At 44.4% G+C, this 24,694-nt stretch overlaps 1 protein-coding gene across 1 annotated transcript in view; it reads right to left on the reverse strand.

Moving 5' to 3' along the window:
* Window positions 1–24,694, reverse strand: part of Dscam (DS cell adhesion molecule) — a gene marked incomplete at its 5' end in the record, with an annotated part of 506,420 nt that overhangs the window by 168,320 nt on the left and 313,406 nt on the right. The window contains 2 exons of the mRNA XM_051191959.1: window positions 12,877–12,996; window positions 23,888–24,166. Coding sequence (XP_051047916.1) covers window positions 12,877–12,996; window positions 23,888–24,166 — 399 coding nt within the window. The remainder of the gene's footprint in view (window positions 1–12,876; window positions 12,997–23,887; window positions 24,167–24,694) is intronic.

Consider the following 24,694-nt stretch of genomic DNA (forward strand, 5'->3'; position numbering starts at 1 on the left):
GCATTACAATTCTATGTTTTTTTTTTTTTTTTTTTTTTTTTTTTTTTTTAGAGTGAATCTGAACACTTAGGTCCCAGGCAACTAGGTAAACATAGTTGAAAAAGAATTAAAATGATGCCTATAAATGAGATATGAGCTCTGTAAAGTAACTTACCTTTAGCACAAGACAGAGTGAAGTCTCATAGGTGTAAAATAGAGTAGAAGGTAAGGAGTAGGACCTACTTCAGTCTCCTGTTTGGACCAGAAACTACCAGAAAACTATGCGGCTTAACCCTCTCAATAAAGCAAAGAGAAAGAGGCATGGCAGAAACAGAGCTATACCAGAAACAGAGGAAACCAACGGGCAGAGGTGTAAATAAGAGCTTACTAATTTGCACAAACGGGTGGGTGGGAGAGATTCGGATGAAATATTAAAACCTATCAAAAAGAGACAAAGTAACAGAAAAGAAAACTCAACTATTATGTGTGCAAACGGATTCACGGAGCTTAGTAGCAGAGTGGGCATAGAAGAGGAAATGACTGGGTCAGCAGAATTTATCCATTGTACAGCAAAAGAGAACAAAGGAGGGAGAATGGGAATAGATGAATTCATTCAAGACTCTCAAAAACTTGCATAGTCTGGGTAGTCACTGTCTTAGAAGGAGAAGAGAGAAAGAGGTGGGCAGAGAAATAATTTTTAAAACAGAAAAATTTATTAACAGTACCAATTGATTTGATTTAACGGACGTTTATAGAGCTCCACATTCAGCAACAGCAGGGCAGATAGGTTGCAATCTCTGCAAGAGATAGAGTGCTGAGCACTAAGAGACAGTGTTCCTGAGCTCTAAGGGACAAACAAACAAAAAAAACGAGACAATTGAAATAACACACAGCGCTGGAAGCAGAGGAAGGCAGCTATGAATCAACGTCTTCTGGGGAAGGTACGGCTGATGCACACACAGCATCCATGGTCACCTGTACAGACCTGCACAGGACCAGCCCCGCTGAAGAGTCCAGCAAGCACAGAGCACAGAGCAGGAAGCAGCTCTCAAGGCTCATACTCAGCTACTGCAAGTGAATGGCTGCCAGGAAGAATCAGAATCATTGTTCTTTGTGGTTGTGGTTGCTAGTAGGTTGGCCGTGTTATACTGAATGGCTTCATGCCCACTCACACAAGGTCAACACTGGACACGGGGCTCTTTAAAAAGCAGGTATCAAGTGTATGTATGTGTGCACATGTGTGAGTGTGTGCGTTTGTGTGAATACGCACACACACCAGACTGGAAATTAAGGCATCTCAAAAAGTGATGACATTTATAAACTATGTAAGACTTTGTTTTAAAAATTCTGAAAATCCAGAGTGAAATTCTGGTGGGCTTTGAGAGACATCATACAGATCAGTAACACATACTTTATGTATTTTCCTCAAAGAATACTCGCTAGAAAAATACTTTAAATGGTGGAGACATTTATGCAGAAGAATTACAAGATAGACAGTGGACCAGGGAGATCTATTAATTCCTGTCTGGCTGGACATGAGCCTGTGCATTATTTAATAGATCTAATGAAGATGGAAATAAAGTCTAAGTGCATTTGAATAACATTAAATCTTTGCTTCATTGGGGAAAAAAATGAGCCAAGTTGAAAGGTTGCGGCATGTGCTGCTCTGAGCATGCCTGCTACAGAGAGCCAGAACTTGCCACTAGCTAGTCTGTCCACCAAGAGGACCACAGACAGACCCAAAGGCTGACATTCATCAGATGTGAGGATGCGGCCTTCAGCACGGCTTTATCGAATTCTCTGCCCTCTCCTTTAGAGTCATCATTACTCCAAAGAGTGAAACGTAAATCAGTGTGTACAGTTTGCAAATTGATAATTTTCTTAGCATAAGGTATGCACCTTATGACCTTGTACAGCTGCCAAGAGGCGGGCAGTAGGCAACAGTGGTTGGTAATCAAGAGCTGTCAATTTTCTGTGGCCAGCTGGGGTGGAGCGGGGACAGTTCTGAACTTCATCACAAGAAATGAAATGATAAAGCATTTTGTAAGTTCCAGACTGGATTCCCAATGATGTTAACACCCAGGTAACCTTTCCTATGAACTGGGAAGCTACACCTTACTGTGTGTACTGGGAAGCTATGCCTAGCTGTGTGCCCGGGTGCTGAGGTTTCAGGAACAAGACTTTAGAGGTCAGCACAGGAAGCAGATGGTGAACTAGGTACCTGTTTCCTCTCCCTCTCTTAAGTTTTGCTGATCACTCAGCGATTGCTTGTCTGATAAACCCATGTTCTAGTGCCCTGTGAATTAGCCCATGGGGCCTATAGACAAATGGCTGACTCTCTTTGCATCTTTATACAGAAGATGAGAAATATTTACAGACAAGATTGTCTGTAACCAAAGAAAATGAGCTTACAAAATTGTGAATGTAAAGACCTACAATTACATTCAGAAATAACTGTTCAAAGAGAACATTTATAACTGCCTGTCATGGTGGAGGGATGGATGAGGTGGATTGAAACAGAGCACAATGGGGGAGGGAGACTCTTGGTTCTCTTGACCATATCCTACTGGAAGGCTGCACACCATTCCCTCTTCCCTCCAAGGGGCAGAGTGTACCCCTTTCATCCTTGTGGAGAAGGGGTGTTCCCTTGAGGAGTGAGCAGTTTTTACCTCAAAGAGAAGTTTCCTTTCCTGGAAAATAGTTGTTGGTGTTGGGAGTGTCCCTCAGCGACTGATCATGGTATGGAAGTATAAGATGAAAAGACTCTTTTCTCCACAAGTTTGCTTTTGGTCAGGGTGTTTATCATAGCAACAGAAGGTGAACTAGGACCCCCATCCCACCCCGGACTGTCACCAGGCTCTGGCTTCTAACTTACGAGTGAGGGGGACATTCAAAATGGCATGCAAGGAGCAAGGAGGAGGAAGCCACCCTTCTCCTCCACAGGCCGTTCTCTTTCACAGGCAAATGCTGTGTGGAAGATTATTAGTCCCCTTGAGGACTGTCTGCAGATCTCAGCTGCAGGCATGGATAAGCTTCTCAAGGTACCCACATTTCTCAAGTAACCACAGGGCAGCTTTCTTTTCTCCCATGCATCTCTCCTCAGATGCTACGCTCTCAAACCCCCGTGTTAAACCCTCCCTTAGTATTGTACCACAGCATCTAAGCAGTACTCTTGAAATCTGAAGTTATGTCCAGCCACCTACCCTTAACTCCATCTTCTTTCTTTCCTGTAAAGAAACGTATCCACTTAAGACGACGAAGCCTCCTTGGAGACTTCCTTGGGTTTTCTCTGGCTTGGGAGGTAGGTAGAGTTTGAGTTTGGCACCCCCATGTCCTGGTTGTAATTGTGCATCTAACAGGAAGGAATTGTTTCTTTATCCCAGAGACTCAAAACTGGCTCTGCATTCAATTAGCATAAAGTTAAACTGTGAGGCAGTCACATTCGGCACTTGTTGGCGTGGCCCGTGACACTGCGGGGAGTGGAGGTGGCTAGATATTGTGGATGCCACCTCTGCTATGCAGTGGGACTCTGAGAAGTCCTGCATCTGGGTTTGTTGGCCATGATCAGTACCACGCACGTGCTGGATAGTTTTATGTCAACTTGACATGAGCTAAAGTCATCTGAGAGTAGGGAACCTCATTAAAAAAAAATTCCTCCATAAGATCGGTCTGTAGGCAAGCCTGTAGGTTATTTACTTAATTAGTGATTGATGGGGGAGGACCAGTCCGTGATGGGTGGCGCCATCCTGGGAAGGTGGTCCTGGGTTCCATAGGAAAGCAGGCTAAGTAAGCCATGCGGAGGGAGCCAACAAGCAGCACCCCTCCATGGGTTCTGCATCAGCTCCCGCCCCCCCCCCCAGGTTCCTACCCTGTCTGAGTTCCTGCTCTGACTTCTTTGGATGATGAATGGCAACTTAGAAGTGTAAGCCAAAAACAAACAAACAAAGGACAAACGAAAACCCCCTTCTTCCCCAAGTTGTTCTGGTTATGGTGTGTCATTACAACAGCAGACAATGGAAGTTCTGAGACAACACACTTACAGAAAGGCTCCCTGGATATTTGTATTTGGTATGGCTGCCTCTACCCACAAGAAAACGGCTAGAGAGTTTCTGGAGAGAGGACACAGAAGAGGAAACCTGGAGGAATGGGAGGACAAAGGAGGTGAAGTCTGTCTGGAACCCTGGGCTGGTTGGGCTGGGAGCCTCACTAGGTTAGACAACTGCTGGTGATCCCTCCCCTCTGTGGCACCGAGTGTCCACTCACGCCAGCTCAAAGAAAGGAGGAGGCTCCTGTGTCTGCCAAGTTTCTTCTACTATCATTGGAAGGGAATGAATGCACCAAGCACCCCTTGCTTATTATACTTCCATCCCCTTTCAAAGAACACATTGGTTCATGAGGCCCGTGGTTCTCCTGCTTGGGAAGCAAAGGTGGCCACCTTTTTTGTGTGCTTAGGATTATCACTGGGCTTTCAGGTTAGTTTCCTGCTTGGGGGATAGGGAGACATCACCGCCTTCTGTTCACAGACTTGAGGTATCTTGGTGGGTCAACTTAGAATTCACCTGACATAGCCATGCTTAAGCAGGGAACATGGACATTGGTTTTAATACCTTCACTAGGCTGCTGTGCTTTAGGAATATAGCAGAAGAGGTCTAACCATGAGATAATTCTAGACAATACAGAGAGAAGGAGCTGGTACAGCGGGAGCCCTGGGTGGCAATTACAAAGACAGGAAGATGGGCAGGTGGAACTCTGGCTGTGTAGTGGCCTTCCTCAGCCAGGCTTCTGCTAGAAGCTTGATTCTATCTTCACTGGGAAGAAAAAGACAAGAACAGAATTAGATTGATTGGTCTGGGGAGATGTCTAAGACAAGATCTGGAAATAATGCAAATTCAGAAAAAAAACTTGGGTTCAAGAATGGGGATTTGAAAAATACGTACCAAAGCAAAGTCCATGGGGCTAGAGGTCAAAGTCAGAGTGTGGACATCTCTGAGGTAAAGACAGTAGGCTATGTGCCTTGACAACGAATAGGATGGATGCTTGTGTCTAAGGCTAGAAGCAGTGACAGACACAGACATGGGAAGGGACCCTGAAGGAGCAGCAAGCTGAGGGTCACCCTGTATGGGCCTTATGGACCAATTTCCCTTATTATCTTAAAATTAAGCCTCCTCCCTACACTCTGAAGGCCATGTTTGCATTTGAGCATTTCTTCTTTGGAGGGAGAGGGATTTGTCCATAACATAAGACAATCTGTCTTCTTGTCAAGCAAGGAAGGAGTGATCCCAGTAATTCACTGAAGTCTGAACTTGGGGTAGAAGAGACCATGGTTCTACTGTAAACCTGCTCAGGGCACTCAGGCCTGTCCTTTTATCCATGTTCCACATAACTCTGAAATAGAGTCTTTACATTTTTGGAGGTCCCAGGGAATATAACCCTGACATTGAGCAACAGAGTTTGGCAAGACCAAGGGAGGAAGCCTGGGAATAGCCCCTGATACAAGGAAGCCCTGGAGAGGGTGGGTGACTTGGGCATTTTGACCAAGTGCGTGGATCCAAGGACTTATTTCTAGTCTAGAATTCTGTATGGTGGCATCCAGATAACTATGCTGCAAGTATGGCTTGTTTCTATGGATTTCTTAACAGAAGACAAGTTTCCATTAGTTCTACAAGGAGTCTGTAGCCTATGGGAAGACTTCTGCTGGTGTGTTGACATGAAGTGGAGACAGGTTTCTGGTGATGGAATGTAAGGTATGGTCGGGCCACACTTCATGAGTCTAGAAGGATATGACCTTCAAGACTTTCTCCATGGTAGGAGGAGAACACAGTGTGAAATCAAAATACACACCACCCAATAGGGACGGACTCTGTGTGTTTTCCAGGGAAAGCTGGTGTTGGAGAGATGAGGATCCTAGGTGAATGGCTGTAAGAGCTGGAAGGAAACAGGGAAGGGGCTAGAAGGGAGGTACAGCTATTGAGAAAACAGGTAGGAAAAGAAGGGTCCCAGACAAAAACAACTCAAGGGAGAAAGGGTTTCAGAGGGTCAGTGCCCACCATGGCTAAGAAAGTATGAAAACAGCGAGGGAGGACAAGGAAGCTGAAGCAGGAAACTGGCTGATTTCGAGCATCCATACCCGGGAAACAAACGTGGGACCTCAAATCTCACCTCCAGTGACATCTTTCCCCCAGCAAGTCTCCCTCTCCTAGTTCTTACAACCAACCTCCGCAGACAGCACCACCACCTGGGAAGCAAGTGTCCAAGTACCTGAGCCTATGAGGGACATTTCACTGCTAGCCTACAGCACCATCCCGGTTTGAACACCATGTACGCATTGAGCAAAGGAGATCTGAGAACCTAAATGAAGGATATCCTGATCTCCCTCTTATCAAGACTGGGAGATATGTTCACCACAGAGGGGCAGGAGCAAGGGGCCATTGCTGGTAAGACCTTTTACTCATAAAACCAGAGAGGAAGAGATAAAACTGTAAGCAGTAGCTGTTGCATCCATCCTCCCCCACTGCCTAGAACTCACAATGTAGATTTGGCTAATCCCATGCCTCAGCCTGGCAATGGGCTGGGACCACAGGCATGGGTTACCACAGTTGGCTTTAAGCATCAGAGTCGTATTAATCTCTATATTCTGTTTTGCATGGAAGGAAACAGGCTCACACAAACTGAACAGTTTATAGCAGGGATACAGCAGATAGGGCTGAGCTGGGTTTCTTGTCTATCCATTCTGTTAGGCCCTTGAATCACTTCCTTTTCTTTTTCCTCTCTCTCTCTCTCTCTCTCTCTCTCTCTCTCTCTCTCTCTCTCTTTCTTTTCGAGACAGGGTTTTTCTGTGGCTTTGGAGCCTGTCCTGGAACTATCTCTGTAGACCAGGCAGACCTCAAACTCATAGAGATCCACCTGCCTCTGCCTCCTGAGTGCTGGGACTAAAGGCGTGCGCCACCAACGCCTGGCGACACTTCCTGTTATGAAACAAAATTCACAGCTAATTGCAATTTACATACAAGCTGCAGGGTTTTGGAATGGAGGGTAGAGGCATAGGTCAAGATTCTTCTCTTGAATAAAGAATGGTGAAAACTGCAAACTCAGTTTTGGGAGAACTAGGAAAGAGCTATCATGCCAATGATAAATGGGTGACAGCATGGCCATCCAAGTATAGTGAGCAGAGGTAAAATGAGACTGGGAAGATGGGTGCCGCCATCTTGGCCATCAGTGACAAAGTACGGTCAAATTTGATAAGGCAAAATCTACCTCGAGGGGTGGTGTGTACAGGCTAGGTGTGAGCTTCAGGATCAGACAGGCAGCTTTAAGCGGGGGAGGGAGGATGGGGGGCCCTGTGCTTGTTTATGTCCATAGGGAGTGAATTGTCAACCACTAAAACTGTAGGAAGAAAGCGGAGAGCAAAGCGATGCTATGGAAGACAAGGCGCAGAGTTCACTGAATAGCAGAGGTTCTTCTAGAGAAAATAACAGGAACTGGAAATGCAGCGAATTAAAATGAGAACCCATGAACAATCCATCAGAGGCAAAGGTGACAGCTGCAGGTGACAGGGGGTGATGTCTGACAATGGAACTGGAGGGTATGGAGAATAGGGTTGAAGAGTATGAAAAGAATAAACATTTATGTCAAAAATTCACAAAAGTCCTAGAAATAAAAAGTGACTTGAGTTCAGATTGAACAGGCCACACCGCATCTATAGAAAAACTGACCCTGCGTGGACAGCTCCAGGGAAAATCACTGTAAATGTCTAGACTTCGTGTTGATGCTTGGTGCACACAAGGAAAAGACCAAGCTTCTGTGAAAGGAAATCAAGGCAGCGACTCCCTGTTCCACACCAGGGCACGAGCCACCAACCTACCAGTGGCTGGGGCTTTGTAGTGAAAGGGGAGGATGGAAGGGCTTGGACGGCTCTTGCAGAAAATGCTGTGCCGAGGGACATAAATGTGTGGAGAACTCAAGTGGGACCTCTGGTACCTGGGTAAGATGAAGAATTGAGGAGACCTAGATAATGGGAAAGGAAGAAAGAAAGGAAGGAAGGAAGGAAGGAAGGAGAGAGAGAGAGAAGTAGAGGAAAGAGAGACAGACAGAGACACAGAGGCAGAAGCACAGACAGAAAAAGTAATAGAAGAAAAGAGGAAATAGACAAAGAGGAGGACAGTGGAGCAAGGAAGGGAGAAAGGATAGAAGAGAAAAGAAGAGAGAGAGAGAGGCAGAGGAGAGGAAGAGTAAAGGAAGAAACAGACAGAAAGGAGAGAGAGAGAGAGAGAGAGAGAGAGAGAGAGAGAGAGAGAGAGAGAGAGAGGACCGGGAGAAGGAAGAGAGGCAAAGAGTAAGAGAGAGAAAAAGTAGCCAAGGAAGATAAAGGGAAGACAGAGGAAGAGAGGCAGGAAGTGCAGGGGAGAGGATGGAAGGGATTGAAGGGACAAGGGAAGGCAGGGAGCGGGCACTTAGGACATAGGGCATGGTTGCTATGGGAACTCGTGGCAAGACAAACTCCTTCCCTCCTTCCCAGCCTCAGATCTGCTCCCTGGATGGGTCCGTTTCTCCTCTCGCAGCTCAGGACAAAGACCTGGGCACATTTCCATCACCCCCCTTTCCCTCACACTCCCAGTCTGCCAGCTAAAGAAAGCCAGCTCCCAAGACCTTGCCTTTCTGCCCTGCGTAAAGCCTCATTGTAACATTTGTTTCTGAGTAGCTCTAGTGTGTTTCACGCCTCTTTCCCATCTGCTTTGGGCACACACCAGCAACAGTGTGTGGCTCCGTTATGGCATGGACTTCTCTGGCTGCCTCTAACTTTACAGAATCATCACCACCAGGGCAGGAGCCCAGGCCCCTTGGCAGAGCCCATATGCTCACAGCGATTGACGGAGGAGTCTAACCCCTGTAACATCCTGCCACCTACTTTGCTCCAGATACTGTATCCCCCTTGATGTTTCTGGAACATTCCAAGCATCATATCCTGTGAAGGTTAATCTTGAGTGTCAATTTGATTGTCTAGGATTAACTAAAGCCCAAGCTTCTAGGCATGATTATAAGAGGTTTTTGTTTGTTTGTTTGTTTTTTGTTTTTGTTTGTTTGTTTTAAGGAGTATTGGTATTAGGTATTATTTGAATTTCTGGTAGAATTCTGCACTGAAACCATCTGGCCCTGGGCTTTATTTATTTATTTATTTATTTATTTATTTATTTATTTGGTTGAGAGACTTTTGATGACTGTTTCTATTTCATTAGGGGTTATAGGCCTATTTAAATTGCTTATCTGTTCTTGATTTAATTTTGGGAGGCCTGCCTCTTCCTGAAAGATTATGGAGGAGGGATAGATTGGGGCGGGGTGCTGTGGAAGGAAGGATGGTGGCCAGGCTATACAATTAATTAATTAATTAGTTAATTATAATTATTTTATGAATGTGAGTATTCATATGTCTGTGCACAATCTGTGTGCTTGGTGCCCACAGAGTCAGGAGATGAAGTGGATCCCCTGGAACTGGAGTTACATGTGGTTATGAGACACCACATGGGTGCTGGGAACTAAACCTGGATCTTCTGGAAGAGAAGACAGCTCTCAACCTTTGAACCCTATCTCTCCAGTCCTGCGCTCTGTTATATTTAAGGGAAGTTGACTTTTGCCTCCACTGGCTATCAAGATAATTTTTATCGTGGCATCTTCAATGCTTCATCAAAATAATGACACAAACATCCTTCTACTAGACTGGAAGGCATTAAGAACCAGGCGTAAAATGCAGCATTATTTTTTTGTTCCGGGAAGCAGGCACTACTTCACACTTAGGACGTCTGTGCAAATGAATAAAATGCTGGCAAACTGTCAATGTGTCTAAAAGCTATAAACATTGTTTACTCTTTGAGGCAGCAGTTCTACTTACAGAAAATAATCCCAGGGGAAAAATAAACACATCTACAAAGATCAATGTAATGGAACGCAGCATGACATTTTCTAAGAATAAAGAGCCGAAGAAAAGCAAAACACGGTGAAGTACTAGAGATACCTGAAACCTAGTAAGATACTGTGCGATGGCGTGATAACATGCCTAAGTACAGCACAGCTTGCTGGTTGCTTTTGTGGTGTGGATGAGCTGACCAGGGAGCCAGGGGGATGCTAACATGCTCATTAATGATGGAGTTCTGGAACAATCGTTAAATGGAGCAGACCTAGGTCTGAGAAGTAACCATTCCTCCTGGCCCTTCCTCTATGGGACTGCAGAAGTTGATTTCCAGCTTGGGAGCCCTCTCTTGATGATAGAGGTTTGGGGGAAATAGCATAACTCCCCGAAAGGTATGAGGTTAGGGTCTCTGATAACTTAGGCAAGTCAGTGAGAGAGTTTGTCATTTGTGATGACATGGACATGACCAGAGGGCATCGTGGTGTTGAGTGAATATGGAGGGACTAAGACAGTGTTATTGGACCTCTCCCAGTTATGGACTACAAAGAAATTGACCTCATGGAAAAGGAAAGTAGAGTGATGGACATCCAGAGGCTTGAGATAGAGGCTAGTGTAAGACTGAACAACGGATTGCAGATCGGACTGGAAAGGACAGATGCATCTCAGGACGACTCTGGAGCAACGATCTACCGTGCATTTCAGAGCAACCAGGGGAAAGGACTTTGGAGTGTTCTTATTACAAAGAAAGAAGGAGCGGGGATGCCGATTTTGATACAACTGTGACAATGCACACAAGTATAAAAAGCACACATTGTATGCTATGCACATGCAGTTACCTGTCAATCAAAAGCAAAACTTAAAAGCACAGATGAAAGTCTAGTGCTTAGCTTGCTACATACACGGGAAGAGTAACTCTTCCAAGACTTTGTTAAGCTCCGTTCTTTTGTTTTCCGAGACAAGAGTTTCTCTGCACAGCCCTGATTATCCTAGAACTCACTCTGTAGACCAGGCTGGCCTTGGACTCCTGCCTCTTCCTACTGAGTGCTGGGATTACAGGTGTGTGCTACCACACCTGGCCTATAAACTTTGTCTTAACTCTGGCAGGGCTGACTTGTTAAAATATAAACTCAGGTATCCTGAGTGAACATCAGCATGTATCCTGAGTGAACATCAGCATCTGGTGCCATAATAAGAGATCCACCACAAATATGATTACAAGCCAGAGGGGTTCACATGATCAGATGTTACAAACCATTCTGAACCTATCTGCTACTGAGGACAGGTCTGACAGCCCTGACTTAAAGCAACAGCCATCGTTCTTTCTTTCTTTTTTTTTTTTTCAATCATCCTGTTGTTTGTGAGGTATTTCACCTTTCTAGAGACTTGTTTTTATGGTTTTCATTTGTCTCTCCAATAATCTGAATTTTCATGGGAAATTTATAGGTGAAAAAGCTACTATGATTTAATGTGCATATCAGCGATGGGAAAAGGTAAACTGACCTAACCAATCAAGGGGTGCGTAGTCTGCACAGAGTGTGTTCACTCACAAGCAGGACGCGGAGATAGGCATGGGAGCACCAGGTCTCAGGAAGTCCCCAAGAAGGGGACAAGGAATGAAACATTTTAAATACAATTAGTAATCTACATGTGCAAATGAAATGGAGAAGTGATTTTTATTCACTCACAAGAGTGTAAAGATAATACACAAGAAGAAAGTCCTTATCTACTGAAGAAAGAAAGGGACACACCCTGGTACTGTTGGCGACAAAGTCCCCTTGGCTAAGACAGACTAAGGATCATCCATAGAAACCATTCTAGGTCGCTGCACAAAACAATTACTGCCATGGACACTGAGGTGGATGGAAAGAGGTTTACTGTAAGGGTGCAAAAAGTCTGGAAATAGCATTGGGGAGAAGCAATCTTGGGTGAGTGGCAACATTAAAAATAATTGTGACGGTAAATGTCAAAGAAAATGTTCACACCATCAAGTATGCTGTGGGCAGAGCGAAATTAAATTTGCTCTGTTTGTCCATTTCAATGTAATAATGCAACATGAGGCTCCAGACATGGCTTAAAATAAGACTCAGGGGAAGAAACTCTAAGTAGCAGCTTTTATCTTCCAATAAGGTGATTCCCACAGATAGAAGAAAAGCTAGGACGGAGAAGGGCCTTCCTTCCTTCTTCTCTTCCTTCCTCCTTTCCTTTCTTTCTAAATTAATTCTCTTGCTTTCCTAGTCACTGCCTGAAGGCCTTTTGTTCTCACAGCCTATCTATACCAAAGAGATGATGGCAACTTCAACACTTGCTTTTTTTTTTCTCCCACTGTGATTGTTTTCATGGGAAGAAAATAATTTATTGTAAAGAGAAATGCCTAGGTTGGAAATTGTAGTTAAGTGAAAAGGGAAACAAATACACTCATGACAATTAAACACGAATTAATGAAGATTAAACCATCTTCACTGGTTGGAGGAAAGATCATGATTGACTGGCTGACTGATTCATTTCTCAATAGGTGCCAGGATCTTGGTGGTTGGATGACTCAGTCACTGAATGTGAATAGAGAGAATTTCCACGTTCGGAACAGTTGAGGGACCTTGCCTGGAGAAGACTGTATCATGAATGGAAATGATTTTTCTGATGTCTAAAATGGTATTACCTTTAGCTTCCACAGCATACATTGTAACTTAACAAATGCTCACTATGTGATCTACCAATGGGATGAGCCACCATCCTCTTGAAATGGCGGCGGCATGGTGTGTTTTGTGGAAGCAGGGAACCTCAGACACTCACCTGAGGACTGCTTCTGAAAGCAACACCCTGGGGCGATGATACATAGTATCTTACCAGATAAATCTAAAAAGTCAATTATTTATGAGATGGGTTAGGGTGAGAGAGGGTGACGTAGCTACCTGCAAGAAATATCTCCAACAGGACAAGTATTGTTGACAACACACTGTATAGTTAGCGTGCACTAGACGGCTCAAGCAACTTCATACCTTTGGAGAATTTCCACACAATCGTAGGCACAGGATAACCCTCTGCGGAGCAATTGAGGATCACTGCTTTGCCATAGATGCCGTCCTGGTCCCGGGGCTGCACCACAAACTTAGGAGGAACTGCAAAGAGAAAAATGTTGTCTTTCAGATGGGGCCACTGGTTTAAAGTTGTGATTTAATGAAACAGTTATCCCTGCAAACCTTCAAATAAAAAGAATGCTTCACACAAACACAAAAGCAATTGTTGTGTTTGCAGCTCAGGATAAATGGGAGAAACAGTCAGGGTCCTGGTGGGCCTTCTATGAATTGTTTTTAGTGGGAATTTTGTTTTGTTGTAGGGAAACTGGTCTTTTACAGATGTGAGGGGCATTGGTGAACTCAAGACATGTCATACTCAAGACTGTCTGGAATTCATTCCACACAGAACAGAATAATAGCCAGTGTATAAGGAAGAGGTTAAATATATGTTCCCCAAATTGTACTTATCAAGGGTGTTTCTTTGGTTATGAAATGTTCAAAGTCTTGCCGACTTTCTCCCAGAAAGAACTGACAAGCAAGCACCCTGAGAGGTAGTAGAGAGCATGGTGTGTTGATCAGCTTTGCCCTAGATGCTTCACCAGGACACACGAGCCATTCTTCCTGATGTGTCAGTACCAGGCAGGCAGGGCCAAAGTAGAATCGCAGAGGTTGGTCAGCGGGAGGTGCCAGGATCGCTATAGCGTACTAAGAACCCATGAGATTCAGAACCTAGTTGTGTCGTGAAGTCTGTGCGGTGCTGGATAGGTCCATCCCGACACACAGCACACTCAACACTTTACTTAGCGCTTTGTACTAAACTAACAGGAGGTTAGTAATGTTCGAGCCTTAATTAGCAGATCAGCATTATTCTAGGAGTGGTGGCACCTGACAGTGGCCTGCTCTCAGCACATCTGCAGACTGGACTGGAGGTCCCCTGCAGGGTGGACTCTTGAGATAGCTGTGCACTGTGGGAGGGATGGGATGGGTTACATCCGCTGCAGATTAAACACGTGGCATACAAACAAATGGTGCTCCCTTCCTTCACGCACTGAGTAAGATTAATCTTGGGTTTTTTTTTTTTTTTGATTCCAGAATCCCCAATGTTAAAGACACGTGTGTGGACCTCAGTGCTTCAGACAGATGGGAATTCAGCTAGCACACGCCATGGACTGGAGAGGTGCCTAGGATCTCACTGGAATAAGCACTTTAGAAACACGCTGAACATATTCAAGCCACAGCGAAGACCAGTCAGGCCATGAAGTAACCAAGGACGAGGGAATTATATCAAGACCAGAGAAGCATCCAGAGATGGAACTCAGGCTAATGTTTCTGCAGAGAATAATCACGGTAGCAAGGAAGAACACAGATCAGGATGGGCACACTGGTCTCCAGTTCTGTTAATTCTTGTATTTGACCTTGTACAGGTTACAAAATGCCTCAACTTCCCAATATGAAAATTAGGGATCACTGGGGTTCCCCTTTCATAGGACTGTTATGACTGGAGTGAGTTGAGGTTCAGAAAGTTCAGGACTTTGCTGGAAGAAAAAAAATCATTCTAAGAGTTGTTTCCTGAGGTAAACTCAGATGCTCAGCTTTGAATTAAGTACAGCACACAGCAATGGGATCTGGTGTATTTGTAAACTGCCTGGCAGTTTTGCTTCATGTAAACAATATCTTGAGAAACATGCATTTGATCAAATGTGTGTGTGTGTGTGTGTGTGTGTGTGTGTGTGTGTGTGTGTGTATGGAATGAATTAATAAAAGCCAAATACCTTAAGGCCAGGAAATTATTCCTAGGGAAATACTAGAGATTATATATGGCTATTTTCCCCTTTCTTTCTTGTATTTCTTCTCCTCCATATTTCCTTCCTTCCCTGTCTTTCTTCCCTTTCCTTTTTTCTTCCTATCTTTCTGTTTTGTTCTTTTTTAAAATTTCTTTTCAGAATTTACATGTACGGACATTTTGCCTGCATGCCACGTGTTCAGGGACCAAGGAGGTCAGAAAAGTGCACTGTGTGGTGATGGGAGCTGTCATTCTGCATATGCTTCTCATAGTGGTTGATGAATAAAGCACTGCTGGCCAATAGGAAAGGAAGGTAGGCGGGACTAACAGACGAGGAGGAAAGAGGAAGTAGTAAGGAGGGTCAAGATAGTCTGGAGAAGGCAGAACCGCCAGCCGCCTCTTGCTGGTAAGACCACGTGAAAATACAAAGAAATGGGTTAATAATTAAGACTAGTACCTGGCCAACAGCATTATATCAAATACAGAGTCTCAGTGCGTTATTTGGGGCTGGCGCGGTGGCGGGACAAGACCAGGCGGCGGGAGGAAAAACCTTACTCCTTACACTGCACTAGACTCATTGTCGGTGGTGTGTGAGGCAAATCCCCAGCTCATTCTGCCAAGAGGAAGAGCTGCTTTTTCACTGGATGAGACACCCAGCTGGCACACTCTGAGTTATCACTCATCCATGACCCTCCACACAATCTGGCTCTAAGCTAAGAAATTCTGCTTAAAAGCTCATCAAAGATGTCTATATGGGGTATTAACACATGGCAAGTATAGTGTAATTACAGATGGAAATGGTCCCTGATTAGTAGAATAATTCTCTTGTGTCATTACTCGAGAATTTTCCAGATATTGGCAAGGACAGCCCATGGTTTCCCTAACTAGGCTTTTCTCTTTCATAACAGAACTCCCTCTGCTGATTCTTCTGATTCTCATGATTTCATGAAAACCCAAGAAACAAATAAGCAGGTTTCTGAATTTTTATGGTAATGAGAATAGTAACTAACGGATCAATTATCCACTTTTCATATACAATGGTACTTGAGACAACATGGACGAAAAAGTATACCACTGAGCTCGTAACTAAACCATATCCCAACCCTTCCCATCACAGAGAGGACGGGATGGGGTTTGAGGCAGAGTCTCAGATTTTGCTTTTCTTATGATCTCCCAGATGATACCACGGCTACAGGTCCAGACATAACACTTAATAATCACCATTCAGGATAGCTCCTTAGAAAGTGCCAGGCAGAAATGAGCTCTAGTTAACAACAATGGCAACTCACTTACTAAAGCAACTTTTTACTGCTTTCTGTTTTCTTTGATGCTAATCTTTCCTTCTCTCTTACTCTGGAATCACAGCAGGATTTGCATCCCAGCTGAGTGATTTGTAGCCAGTTCTGATTACGCTCTGCTCTCAAGAGAAATACAAATAGGTAGGGTGAGGGCAGTATTGTCTCTTATCTTAAATGGCTTCCATTTGGCATTTATCTCTGGTACTCGGCTTGAATCCCTTCTCCGCCCAGTGATGTAAAGGATGCTTGGGAAACCATCACTGGCCCTTGATCATGAACGGGCTCCTAAGATGCTTTGCGGGCTCTTAGACTTTTCTGAAGCCATCCCAAAGTTCTTCCCACTTACTAGTCCCCAGGATGGTCTTGCTTGGGTCATTCATGCTCTTCTCCGCGCCTTTGTCCGATGTATTCCTATTTGTCATTGCCTCTGTCTCAGCAGGAAGGTCATCCCTACTCTGAACCCTATTCCCCATCCCCACTTTTACCTGAGCTGCTTGGTATTGCTGCTCTGATTGACTGTCTCTTGCATCAGGTTCTGCATCCTGTGAGAACAGAGTCTCAGAGCAAGGGATTGGGTACTGTTTTGATCATAGGACATTGATTAAGCTTAGGGGAGATGGGAGCTTTGCTAGTCACCACACATGCCAGTCAAAAAGGTTGTTAGATCCTTCCAATCCCTGGAAGCCACAGGCTGACTCCCACTATGTTCAAATGAGAAGGTCAAGGCTCAGAGAAGTCAGCCATGTTTCCAGGATCACATAGATAATGCATACAGAACAATGTGGGACAGGTCAGCCTACAGAAAAGCTGTAGTGTCCTGTCTGCACCCTCTCTTTCTTCCTGAACGGCTTACACATCAATGCCCACAGAGTGCATTCCTCTGTGAAATCTTCTGTGATCATATCAAGAACACCAATCTCCCTGTTATCAAGGTAGGTTTTGCTCTTGTAATTAATAGCCTGTCACTCCCAAACCACCCTCTCAGTGACAGGCAATTTTAAGACCTCTAAACTCCTCATTCTATTTCTACCTTTCCCTCGCCACATCTCAGACCAAGACTTTACAGCATGTAAGAGAGGAAGACATTTCTCAATTCCAGTGAAAGATTAAAGTCACAGAGCAATTTGCTACACGTTTTTGTACTTTTCATGTGATGTGTTTCATCAATTTACTGTTTGTGTCCTTCATGAACCTTCATGCCAGCTTGTGTTCTGAGGTTAATGGCTAAAGCCCTAGTTTGCCAAAGGCTCTCTGGACAGTGACAGTGAGCCTTTCACCTAAGAGTTCTATTTCCATTTTTCAGTACAGGCTGTAGCTAAAGCAATGATTAAAAAGTCCCCAGCCCAACTTGGTCATTTACATCAAAATCTGGAATTCTGAACACAGACCCCAGGGAAGGGCTGCCACTCACAGTGGGTGGGTGTGAGCCTGGAGAGCATGACCTTCCTCAGCTACTTTGTATGAAGGACAGAGGGGGATGGCACCATCAGGAAGACAGCTCAAACAAACACCCAGGTTGTGTGTGTGCTGGCTGCTCCCTTGGGGAGATCTGCATACAACTGGTCCCCAAGGGCAACAAAGAACCTTCTGCAATGGCCCTGGATCTTGAGTCCTTCCTGCAGCCACCACCTGGGTCCTATGTCTCTGCTTCTCATGGGGAGCAGGAAGTATTCTGCTGTAGGTCTCTGTGATCGCCAGCTCACTTCATTCTAGAAGGCGACCCATGCTTCTAACTGATTCCCATGGCCTTGAGACTTTTCTTAAGACCCAGGACCTTGAGTAAGTATTTGAGTCAGCTCTGCAGCTAACCCTCCACACAGATTTCAATTAGTTCCATCTGCTCTCTGCCATCTCCCTCCCTTAGGGGCAACGGGCCTTCTAGAACACGTTTTTTCTTGCTGTCATCCAATCTAGTGGCTGTTTGCTTAAACTTCAAGATCTCCTCACCGTGTTCCCCTTAGGAATCATTGTATGTGTCCTCTAAACCAAGTGAAGTGACCCTTCTTCTTCAGTGGAGGGTCTGCCGCTTGCCACGTTGCTTGATCTGTTACCCATTTCTGCCCTACTGGCCCAGGAGCTCCTACAGCCTAGGTGAGTTTCTGTCATCTCAGTGGCTATACCAGGGTCATGTAAGTATGCAGACTAAGTGGATAGTTGCTAACAATAGAGGAAGATAGAAACGAAAAATAATTAGGAAAAGCATTTGAAAACAAGTATAAACCATTAGATTTACAAAGGCCCTAAGAATAGTTTCTTTTCTCTTCAGGAAGGAAAACAGAAAACACTGAAAACATTAGCGAGATTTTTAAGGAAACAAAACAAAGACTGCTGAGGATACTTTGTGACTGAGAAAGTGCTCGCTGAACTTCATATCCCACATTTATTTCTGTCAGATTCTTGCCTTTTAGACATTATCTTGATGAAATAATGAGACGGCAAACAGCCAGAAGGGACCTTGCTTGTAGGGTGGTTGTTTGTTTCATCAGGTGATTTTTTTTATTTATGTGCATGTTTATTTGACTGTGTATATGCACTTTATGCATGCAGCACGTATATCTACACACTGTATGTATGCACCATGTATATGTATGCATTGTATGCATGCAGCATGTATTATTATGTATGCACTTTATGCATGCAGCATGTATGTGTATGTAGTTTATGCATCCAGCACATAAGTGTATGCATTGTATGCATACAGCATGTATGTGTATGTGCTTTATATATGCTCTGGAGCCTCCACATGGATGCTGGGAATTGAACATGGGTCAACTGCAAGAACAACCAGTAACAGCCGAGCCATCTCTCCAGACCCAGCAGCCAGTTACAAACTATTCAGAGCAACTTGATTTTTATGACAAGACAATGACGTATCACAAAATCTGCATGATATAAATTCCCAAACTGGTTATGTTGTACTTTTCAGTTCAATTTTAACCAGAACAATTTTTTCTGGTAATATTTTTTTTTTTTTTTACTTTTTCCTCCCTCCAAACCCTCCCACAAATTCTTATATGCTCTCATGGCCCTCTTTCAAATTCATGGCATCTTTTTTATTGTTATAGGAGATGAGTGTGTGTATATATATATATACACACACTCAGTCTCTATAATGTTACTTGCTATTGTATGTATTTTTCCAGGTTTGTCTATTTGGTCTAGACAACCAGTTGGTGTGCTTTTCCCATGGGGAGACTATTTATCCCACCCTCAGAATTCTTGTAGTTTCCTTACGTACAGTTGAGGCCTAGTAGGCTTCTCCCCATCCACCTTGGGACGTTTGTTGTTGACCTTGTTCAGCCCACATTTAGGTTGTCATGTTGGTGAGACTATGGGCAATCTTATGAGGTTGCTAGGGGAACAATGGAAGCTGAAATGTCTCAGGCTCGTACCCTCACCTCTCCCATCATCGTGGGGCCCTGTGACGCTCTCGTTCCCTCATTATTAGACAAATGTGTGCTGTGGATTGAATGCAAAATGTTACTCATGTGCTATGTGCTTGGACACTGGGATCTGAGCTGGAGGCACCGTTTTAGAAGCTGTGGAGCTTTGGGGTAGGGGAACGAGGCTGGTGGAGGGCTGTCATTGGGAAGTGGGTCTTAAGTATTACTCCCCATGCCTTGTAGCTCAGCTAGTGTCTCACACAGCAGTAGTGTGATAATGAAAACCTACTATGGTAGAAGCTTCCCATTATATATACATACATAAAAGGGGTTAAAATAGTGTTACCGTATAACGTGGCAACCGTGCTCCTACTATAGGCTAATAAACAAAATCACAGTACCGGGAATGGGTTACCTCTTTTAGAGTTGTTGGCCAGTGAGCTTATAAAGACCTACAAACACTATAGCTTATTGCCAATAGTATTGGTTGCCCCCCCCCAGAACTTGACAGTAAGACCCTATTACTGAAGACAAATATAGAACATGGAGATGCCAATCTGGTACACACTCGGAAAGCATCATCCCTACTGGCTAGCTTCCTCAGTGACAAAAGTTACTCATCAGTCTTAATAAGCTATGAATCTTGTGAGCTACAAATTAATGACTAGCCCGGCAAGACATACTGACTGGTATAATTGTGGTTCAAACACTGTGGGAATAACCAACTATTTTATGGTTGCATTTAAGGTTTACCCCATAAGGTAAAACACATACCTGGATCAGCCACTGGGTCAAAAATGGACATAATAGTAAGCTAGTTCCTAATGCTTTATCGGTATACCCATAGAGATATGCATCTCTCAACTCTCAGAGAAGCTTAACCAGTTGTGAGTCTCTGTGTTTATCTCTTTGCAGTGTATAGTGATTAACAGAGGGACCTACAGCTGACCAAAGTTCAGAGAACAAGAAACTGAAGCGTTGTCAGCTGTACTGGGACATTTATATACTGTACCCCCTCCCCAAGGCTGAGGATGACTACGGAAGAGGGGACAGAAAGACATTAAGAGCCGGAGGAAGTAGGAGAATATATAGAAACAATGTCCTCTGGATGCTACGGGGCAACTGTGCCTATGAACACTCAGTGATTGTGACAGCATGAACAAGACCCATGCAAGCGTAAACCAGAACCAAAATAACCAAGACAAAGCAAAAAATCAAACAGAACAAAACTAAAATGAAGCCAGGCGCTGCAGGTGCTGGGTAGGCAGGCGGCAGGCGTGCAGCGGGTGCACGGCTGTGAGCTGGACTGGATGTGCCCGCGCTGGGAAGTCTCTAGGTCTGGGAATGTGTCCTTTGTCTAAATAAAATCTGGGTGAAACCACCAAATTCAAAGAAAATGGTCTTAGGGATTACACCATTGCTGCTGGATGGAGGGGAGTAGCAGGGAATCAAGTGTGGCCTGCTCACTGCAGGCAGCTGGTGGCTTTCTCAGGGCCCGGACTGGGACCCTCATGGGGCGATTTGCCCCTGTCTTGCCTTTAATGTTCTGGCCATGTGGGCGCCAATATGTAAAAGGAGTTCTTAGTTGGTCTAGATAATAAAAGGCCGGAGTCCGATATGGAGGGAAACGCTGAGAGATCAGAGAGAAGGAGCAAGCCACAGCACACCTTACCTCCTATGTGTCTCTGCAGAGAATGGAGCAAGTTCCTGCTTGTCCTTGCTTACTTCCTGTATCTGCCTAGCTGTATCATTTTCTGTCATCTGTACAGATCTCCAGCTAGTGGCAAGCTCCATTCTCTGACCGACAGACAGACTTTATTTGTGCGAGAAAGATATCACCATAACCAAAACCAAAACCTAGCATGGAGAGGGAAGGTGGGCATGAAGTTCTACTCCTAGCTGAGAAGTTATTGGCAATTGATAGTTACTATCAGAGGAACAGTCAGTTTTCTTTAAGAATGTAGCTCTTGTAAGTTGACCACAGCCTAGAGGAAGGCCAGACATCCAAGAGTATATATAGGGCAGCACAAATTGATGGGTGTTAAAGAAAAAAAAAGACACAAAATTGGTGGGTAGGGAAGATGGGAGGGTGGATCTGGGAGGAGATGGGAAGAGATAGATAAGGTCAAAACACATTTTTCAAAGTTCTGAAAGAACTATTAGAAAAATAAAAAGATATATCAGTCTATGTCACCACCCTGGTCAGATTCTTGGGGTGGGAGTAGACTTGTGAAGTAACCACGTGGTCTAAACACAGGCACCAACAGAGGACAAGCCAGAGTCAACCTGTAAGCTTCATGAATGGTCATGAGTGGTGCAGACCTGGTCTTCCTCTAAGATGGCTGACTCCTTAGCATGGCCTACATCCCAGAAGCCAGACATTTACAGCTCCCTGAGACACTGTCAACTTTGGCAAAATCTGAGAATCACCTATCTAGTGATTTTGGAGGAAGAGTTAATAATTTCCCACGGAGATGGGAGACAGATCTATTTTCAAAGATGATCATTTAATGGATCTGGCTTAGGACTAGGAATCCCAACACGAGACATTTAATGTCCTGGGGGATTCCACAGTGCAGTTCATGTGGGATCCTGTCCCACAATGCCTTGTCTTCTCTGACATTTGAAGTCACAGTGGCCACTATGTGAAGAGTGACCACCCATGTCATAACTTTGTCACCCACCTGCTGACACACCGCACCCTTAACAGAAGCTAATTTTTGAAGAACAAGCCCACGACCAATGAGATTAAAATCCACTTTGTAATTTGAAGAGTGAGGTCAATTATGCTTCAGATGACCTTGGTCTTGGCCAAAATAATGCTGGTTTCTATTTCTACTATCACAAGTAATGATAATGATGATGATGATGATTAAGAAAACCCAGCATCCTCTATATATCTACTGCTTTTACTTCCTGACCTCGATCCTTCAGAATGGATTATATTAAAGACAGTCAAGGCACTAGTGACAATTCTGCTTGGAAGGAAGAACTGGGGGGGCAGAAACAAAAAATATTTCTATTTTTATTTATCTTTTTAAAAAGTAGGGGAAAAGGGAGAAGTTTCCTTGTTCCCATGCGTATCTTTTGCTTATTTCTAAATGAAGACCGAGTTTCCTGCTTATTCATTACAAGAATATTTGCTTTGTTGACTTCTTCCCAGGCGCACAGCGTTCTCTGTGCTTTGTTGGTGAGTTTTAAGAAACGTACTCATTTCTGCCAGAAAAGGAGAGGTGTGAGGTGCCAGAGGACACAGCTCCAGTCAGAGGAAGGATGGGGGACCCTCCGCTCAAGGAAGTCTGCTAATGATGGTCCTGAAGATAACAACCGCACAGAGACCCTAATGTTTGGGGATTTAAAATAACAAATAATCAGCATTCATGGTAACCTTTCCTCCATGGTTACCTTCTCAATGCACATGACTATTACACCCTTAGGGAATCATTAAATCACATCACATCTGCGCTTGTTAGGTCGACGGGTAACTGCTATTACGACACTCACTCTCACAGCCTGAATCATCGTGCAACTCTGGGGTCTGCAGTGAAGATTTGCAGGAGAACCAGTACATCTTAGGAGGACTGAGCTCACTGTCAAGTTTTCTTTTTTCCTTCCTTTCTTCCTTCCTTCCTCCCTCCCTTCTCTTCCCTTCCCTCCCCTCCTCTCCCCCCTTCCTTGTCTTTTGAGACAGATTTTCTCTGTAGCTTTGGAGCCTGTCCTGGAACTTGTTCTGTAGACCAGACTGGCCTTGAACTCACAGAGATCCACCTGCCTCTGTCTCCTGAGTTCTGGGATTAAAGGCATGCGCCACCACTGCCTGGCCACCAGTGTTTTCTATACACTAGACTATCCATTTTTAATTGTTTCCCATAGATTTTATGACAGTAATCTTTATTTAAACCATCGCAAAAGCTTCCCCAACCAATGACATATTTAATACTAAACAGAAGTGAGGATCACATCTGTAAAATCACTGCCATGTTGTAGCTCTTTAGAAAAGCTGTGGCCTACAGCACCGTCAATGTTATTTTTAAAAGGTTAGTTTTAATTTTGTTATGTGCATGGGGGGGCTGGGGCTGGGGCTGAGGGGAGGAGCTGGGGTTACAGTTGTAGTTGTGAGCTACTGGACCAATGCTGGTCCAGAATTCAGTCTTCTGCAAGCATAGTGCTCACTGTTAAATACAAAGTCATCTCTCCAGTCCCGTAAATGTTCAACAGTTATGAATCCAAATGATAAAATATATAATTAGAATAAACAAAATAAACCCCAGGCCTAACAAATTTTTCTCCTCAAAAACATACATGTTAAGTGAAAGCCCTGTTGCATCAGACTCCACAGACTTCCCTTGTATATGTTACCAAACTGTTTTATTGGACGTATTATTAGAGATTAGACAAGCATAAGTTTGTTTCAGAATTTAGAGGAACTCCTTCTTGATTTATACAATTTCTGTCCCTGGTTCTTTCCACATTATTCTGAGCCATGCCGCCATTGGATTCTACCACATGGGCTGTGTATCTCCACTCACCTCTCACAATCAGCTGGCTCTGGTGTTCCACGGCTGCGGCCTCGTTCCGGGCGATGCAGGTGTAATTTCCATTGTGCATCAGGGAGAGGTTGGAGATCCTCAGGGAGCTGGTGAAGTCAATGTTGTCAATGGTCACCCCGAGGCTTGCGGGAATCGGTCGGCCATCCTTCTGCCAGGTAATGGTGATGGGCAAGTCTCCTGAGACCACCACACAGGGGATGAAGACCCTCTGCCCAATGGAGAATCTTGGGAACTCAAAAGGTTGGATGAATGGTGGGACTAGGAAGAAAAAAAAAGAGACAGAGGGAAGACAATAATGAGTAGCTAATACTTTATCTTAAGCCATTTCCCAAAGAATGTGCAGTGACCCATGGGTACTTTCCAGGAGCCTAGGACTACAGAAGGCTGGCAAGGGTGACTTTGCTACTCAAAATTTCTCGGCTTGTTGAGTGCAAAGCAGGGCTCATTCGTCATTCAACAAATATGATTCATCTAATTTCATTCAATACAGCTTGAAACAGAGAATTTATTTTTGCCTGGCAACATTTGAACCATTTTGCAGTGTGAAGACCTTAAGAGGGCCTTGGGTGTGGCGTGTCTGTTTTTATGCATGGTGTGTGATGGAGGCGCCTGCTCTGCCACCACTGGCGCTGCACATTAGTAACCAGGATTATGCATTCCACGTTCCAATGTCAGTACTCAAGCTCATCTACATGACTAGCTAGTAACAACCACACACTGTAGCCACTTACCCTAGGTAGCTGGAGTGTGTTCCATACCCCTTAATCCTGCATGTTCTGTATGCAG

This window comes from Phodopus roborovskii, unplaced genomic scaffold (genome assembly GCF_943737965.1).
Source record: "Phodopus roborovskii unplaced genomic scaffold, PHOROB, whole genome shotgun sequence".
Classification (NCBI taxonomy): Eukaryota; Metazoa; Chordata; class Mammalia; order Rodentia; family Cricetidae; genus Phodopus; species Phodopus roborovskii.